This window comes from Rhinolophus sinicus, chromosome 1 (genome assembly GCF_057876585.1).
Source record: "Rhinolophus sinicus isolate RSI-liver-muscle chromosome 1, RSI-T2T, whole genome shotgun sequence".
Lineage (NCBI taxonomy): Eukaryota > Metazoa > Chordata > Mammalia > Chiroptera > Rhinolophidae > Rhinolophus > Rhinolophus sinicus.
In genome coordinates, this window is record NC_142501.1 from 155,331,630 (window position 1) to 155,338,065 (window position 6,436).

Genomic DNA, 6,436 nt, shown 5'->3' on the forward strand with positions numbered 1-6,436 from the left:
AGTTATTGTGGGAACTATATATGAAAGGTAATGTAGAGTGTGTTGGGGGGGATACAAAAGTGATTAAAACCCTCATACTCCTGGTAAAACTCATATTATTATGACTATTTATTATTTGATTCATGGCTATAATATGGACCACTACATTTAGGGGATGATGTAAATCATATTAATCAGGATGGTGGAAGGGAAATATATTTATAAAAAAGATTGGTTGTTTGAAGTACATGAAGCTATTAAGCCAAGACAGAAGGCTGAACAATATATATGATAGTTATTTTCAGGTTCTAGTAACTGTATCTGGAAGAGATACATCCTCTGGATTAGTGTTTTATGGATATTTTGTTACATAGGCATGGATGATTAAATTATTGACTATTTGTGATTAATTAAATCCCCACCTCTTCTCCCTCCCTAGCCTCATCCCATGACCCCACTGACTCCTCTTCTCTTTATTTCTTTGTTTCTGATCCCACATAACTTGGGCTTCCCATGCAACCTCATGGCTGTGAACCCACCTACACCTGTTATCTTTTTACTTTCAATTTCCATTACTACTTTTTTCATTATCTCTGCATTTTCTAAGTCAAATTCTTTAGAGAGAATTTGGTCACGTTCCTCTTATCTGAGCCAGACTATGTCACATGTCTATGAACTTCCTGTTTCCAGGTCAACTGTCCTCAGAAGCTAAGAGTGGGGTCACTTGGTTCTTTTGAAGAAGGTATTTGGATTTATGATGAAATGTCCCATGACAAAAAAAAAAAAAGTAAGGAGGCTTAAATAATAGATGATACACTCAAATATGCTTTCAAACCACAAACTTTACAGTTAACTTCTTATTCCTCATTTTGAGTCAAGTTGAGAGGATATAGAAAATAATAAACCTGTCCCCTGTCCTGTTGTGATCAAAAGCCCGTTGAAAGTCAAAAACAATGTTCAGTAATTACAACACTTCCTTTTTCTTGAGATATTATAATACAGGTGGGCACAGGGATTTAAAGAACTACAAAGGAGGAACATTTAATTCAGTATGCTGCTGCTGATGCAATGTTTCGACAAGAAATGCCTTCAAGAGAACATAATAATTGAGCTTAGCCTGAACAAATTAGTGGCATAAATGCACCAGTTTTGTGAGATATGGAAGGGTTTTACCAAGCAGAAGAACTGTCTTCTCCTTTTTCTTTTCTTTTTCCTTTTTTTAAAATCAAAGGTTAGATATTTAAGAATAGTATAGTAGTGAGGAAAAGAATGGGAAATAGATTGTAAAGCCTAAATCAAAGAGTCTACCTGAAGAGATGGGTGGGGATGAAATACCTTGTAGTTCATATTAAAGAATTCGAGTTATTTTCTAAAAGTTTGGAAAGGCATTGACACACATTAAGAGCAAGATTATCAGGGTTGTGTTTTGGAAGAAGTCATCTAGTGGCAGAGTAAATAAAAGAATGGAGTGAAGGATCAATTAGAAGAGAGACAATGGCGCATTATCACTTTGTGATGGGTGTAAATATCTAATCATTATGTTGTTTTGTACACCTGAAACTAATATAAAAAACATTAAAAATAAAAAAGAAGACAGACAAGAGACTTGTAAGAGAGTGACTGTGATGTACACATATCTACAAGACAAAAGGGGCAAAACATTTTGATTGACTGCATTTGACAGGTGAAGAAGCAAGAGGAAGAGAATCTGGAATAGTTCTCAGGTTTCTTCTTCAGATGACTGGTATTGAGCTGACATTGATTCTGACAGGGAAGAGAAGTGAAGGAACAGATTTAGTAGTAGCCTAAGACATATTAAGTGCTGAACATATTTAACTGCTAAACATAACAAGAGAGAAGTCTTAACTGGACCATTCTAACTCTTAAAGGTCTATTATTATATGACTCGGAACTATAATTAACAGCTGAGCTAATCTCAGAAAAAAAAAGATGTTGTTTAAAAATGAAGTTTTGGGCATAGACTTATAAAGAGGAGCTGGTTAGCTGAAAAAGAGTTTTTGTTGTTTTTAATCTTAATCTGTGAAAATTGGTTATACTTTATATAACCATGACAATAATGACGTAAGGTAAACACAGTTAGTAGTTTTATGTTTAGTTTATGATTTTATATTCACCCATGTATATTACATAATTTTCCAAAGTGGTCAATAATACCCATTTTTTTCAATATGCTGCACAAGTTATAGGAATGGATTGTGGTCTTAGAATAGAGCTATCATAAGCTACTTTTTTATGCTATTTCTAAACTACTATGTCTGTCATTATTTAATATGAAGAATGAGTGTGGTGGAAGTAAACAAGTTAATATTTACCATTCAAGATGGGTTTATCATTTCTAGGAGAAAAGGGTATAACTTAGACATAACAGGGAGACTTACCAGATTTGGGATAAGTGGCAATGACAATGTCATCTGGTCTTGCCTCAAATGTCTCCACATCATCCCAATATTTGACAAAATCTTTATACATTAGAATTCCATGGACTCTGGCAAAGTATTGAAAGTAGTCCTGTTTAGAAGAATCCATCATAAATTGTACACTAAAAAAGAAAAAAAAGGTTATGTTTCCCACTTTGCATGTACTTTATGTTTTAACATTAATAATAGATCTGGATACTAAGGTTTCCTGGCTGTCGATCATTTCTTAGCTGTTGAGCATATGGGGTAAATGTATATTAAAGAAGTATATAACATAGTCTTGGTGTTTTTAAGAGTTTCTAATCCTATTAAGGAGATCAGTCTAATATATAAAAAAATAATAAAGCACAAGGCATTATAAAGTAAAATATTTAAAACTATGTAAAATATGTGTACATTTATATTACCATATTTATATGTAATATTTATACATAATAAATTCGATAATGAATGAAAACAATAGAGCCTTCAAGTTTTCTGTCAAAATTGCTAGGCATATAAATAGAAATACAACAATATTTTGGGAAAGAATCACTTTGATTAATTATGTCTACATTAAATAACAATAAAGATTGATGGTCACATTTTATAGCTATTGCCAGATCTCAAAGTCAGAACTTCCTTAGTTCCTGAATATCTTTCATTTAATGAAACAATTCAAATGCTTGGTGAATGTATTTAAAAGAAGATGAAATTATGACACTGTAATGGATATCTAAGACAAGGATTCTTGAGGGTATGAAAATTTCCTCTGTGACCTCTGACATTACCCTTACTTTTCTCTCTCACTGAATAATCAGTAAAGTAGTAGACAATCCCATTGACTGACTTGTCTGAAATTTATAAGTTTAAACAAGATGGTTGTCATTTGGTAATTCATCTCCTGATCCCATAACAACATATTTCATGTTCAGGGTTAGTTGTAGAATTTTAATTAAGCAAAATTTATTTCATTGGCTTTCAACTTTCAGTACCATTCCCCTCCCCAAATTACCCAATTTTGAGTTTGTGATAACAGCATTTCAACAAATGTTGTCTTATTTATACTTTTATTTTATATATATATATATATTTAAGTTTATTGGGGTGACAATGGTTAGTAAAGATACATAGGTTTCAAGTGTACAATTCTGCAATACATCATCTATGTATCACATTGTGTGTTCACCACCCAGAGTCAGTTCTCCTTCCATCACCATATATTTGATCTCATTTACCCTCATCTACTACCCTCCTCCCTCCTTACATTCTGGTAACCACTAGACTATTGTCTATGTCTATGAGTTTTTATTTATTTGTTTTTCTTGTTCATTTGTTGCTTTCAGTTTTATATCCCACATCAGTGAAATTACATGGTTTTTGATTTTTTCTGTCTGATTTATTTTGCTTAGCATAATAATCTCAAGATCCATCCATGTTGTCACAAATGGCACTATTTCATCTTTTCTTATGGCAGAGTAGTATTGCACTGTTTATATATACCACAACTTCTTTATTCAATCATCTACGGAAGGACATATAGGTTGTTTCCAGGTCTTGGCCACTGTAAATAAATCTGCAGTGAACATTGGAGCACATATATCTTTATGGATAAATGTTTTCAGATTTTTTGGGGTATATACCCAGGAGAGGGATTGCTGGGTCAAAATAAAAAGGCAACCAACTGAATGGGAGAAGATATTTGCAAACAACACCTCTGATAAGGGGCTAATATCCAAAATATATAAGGAACTCATACAACTCAACAACCAAAAATCAAACAATCCAATTAAAAAATGGGCAGAGGAACTGAGTAGACATTTCTCTAAATGGGACATGCAGATGGCCAATAGACACATGAAAAGATGCTCAACATCACTAATCATCAGATAAATGCAAATAAAAACCCCAGTGAGATATCACTTCCCACAAATTAGAATGGCTATCATCAATAAGACAAATAATAACAAGTAAATTCTAACTTAACTCTTTTAAAATCTCCCTCTCAGGTATACCAGATGTAATCTCCTCAAAAGTATAATATTTTAATTGGGAATCAGACTTGTTTTGATTGGGTAATAAGTTGATTTATCAACTCCTCTTGTTCTGAGAAAACAGATTTTTCACTAGAAGAAATATGTATGGAAGACTTAGCTGCTCTGGCTACTGATTTGTTTATTCATGTGAACAACTTAATTGATGTTCTGCTGAGTTCGTAAGAATTGGCTTATAGTCAGTTGGGTGTAGCTGATTGATCATTAAAGAGTTGGATGACTTTTGGCCTCTCCTTCATTATCAATTTTGGACTCAAAGTTAAACTAGGTGGTATATGATAAAATCTCTTCTTTTTGTTTAACTTCTTTTGGTAAATTATCTTTTATCATGATGTATGGACACACCCTCTAGCTGTTCTTTCTCAGAAGATGTATTTCAGTTAGTAGTTTTCAATTTTATTTTCTGAGTATACAGGTTACTTTTTGTATAGAAATGCCAACAAAAAAATTGTTAAAACTGTGATTCATAAATTCAATTGAATTCAGAAAGAGTTTTTCTTCTTTTTCTCTATATTTCCTCTTTCCTTACTCTTTTTTAACTTCCTTTCTTTGTCCTCCTCTCCTCCATCCCACAATCTGCCTTTCCAGCTGATACTCTATGTGAGTGCCTACTTCATCCTCAGGCACAGTGTGAAGGGCTGGGATACCATGGTGAATAGAGATGCACAGTGCTCACTTAGTCCTCACCATCTTGGACTTGCCTGGATTTGGGGAAAGTGGCTAAAAGCAGAGAATATCCTTTTGTGCATCATTCTCTCTCAGGCCTCAGCACTGTGTCACAAAGTAGATGCTCAAAAATACTCGTTAAATTTAACTGTTATCCCAAATCTCTCTGGGCTCTTTAGTTTCTACTAAGGACTCCTAGATAAAATAAGTACAATCCTGCCAAAGATCTACTTGTCAATGATTTACCAAGGACTTGTATTTCTGCTGTATTTATCTGATGTCTCTTGCTTAAAAGTAATAGTAATGTTTGTAAGACCCAAGGTATTAATAGACTGCTTCTGACATATTTCCACACAAGTGAACACCAGACTAGAAGTCTGTCTTCAGTCAGTTTCTACCTTGCTTGATTTGTTTCCTAATCAATAAAATTGAGAACATGTCCAGCAAGAAGCAGGACTAGCAAGGTAACTATGATACAGCAGTTTTATGTTAAAAGCCTTTAAACAGCAAAGCAATACATAAATGCAAGTTGTTATTTTTAATTACACACAAGTGACTTAAAAAGGCTTAAGTGCTTTACATTATTAAGCGACAAAAGTATTAATCAAGACTTTATACTTCCTGTATTTCCTTTTTTTAATAGTTTCATGATATACAATTTGCACCTTTGTTTCCTATTTCTAAATCTAAATATTAGTATCAGTAATAATAATAAAAGTACAACCTGTTCAGATGACCCGGTAAAAGAAACTGGGTGATCCAGTGTAGTTTTCCTTGAATCTCCACTCAGGTTTTAAACTGCAAAAAAGATGAGAACCACTTGTGCATTTGGAATGTTTCTGAGGAGTTTTTATTCCAAACGCCAGAGAAGGAGGCGGAGATTCATTTGTGGGGCTTGGCTTTCTGGAGTCTGTGATGCAATGGAGTAACACAAATTTAGATACATACCTGCAAATGCATTCAGCCACACACAGTTATGCTTATTCACACAGAGAAGTAGAAAGCCTCTGGGGTTATTTTTCTCTGTTGACTCATAATCAACTTCTTAGATTTGCCAATAGCAATCAGTGGGCTGGGAAAAGGGAGGGAGAGAAAGTAAAGGGGAACATGAGGGAGAAAATTGGAGCAAAATATAATACAGTGTGGAAAGGGAAAGCCTTTTTACTCACTCACCGATGAATAATAAAATGGGTAACATTGACCTTCAAAAGAATAAACTTGCTGAGGAATGAGAGGAGAGAAGAAAATGATAAGGAAGAAACAGGCGAACTCTGGATCAGGAGTGCTGTCCTAGAAAGCTTCACAGTATTTGGTTGTGTC

The 6,436-nt window shown here is 33.9% G+C and overlaps 1 protein-coding gene across 1 annotated transcript in view; it reads right to left on the reverse strand.

Moving 5' to 3' along the window:
• LOC109436823 (sulfotransferase 1E1) overlaps window positions 1–5,996 on the reverse strand; it is a 22,238-nt gene extending 16,242 nt beyond the window's left edge. Inside the window, exons 1-2 of the mRNA XM_019715659.3 lie at window positions 5,841–5,996; window positions 2,379–2,539 (exon numbers count right to left, since the gene is read on the reverse strand). Of these exons, the coding sequence (XP_019571218.1) occupies window positions 2,379–2,529 (151 nt within the window). The 5' untranslated portion in view covers window positions 2,530–2,539; window positions 5,841–5,996. The remainder of the gene's footprint in view (window positions 1–2,378; window positions 2,540–5,840) is intronic.
• Window positions 5,997–6,436: the final 440 nt, after the last annotated feature.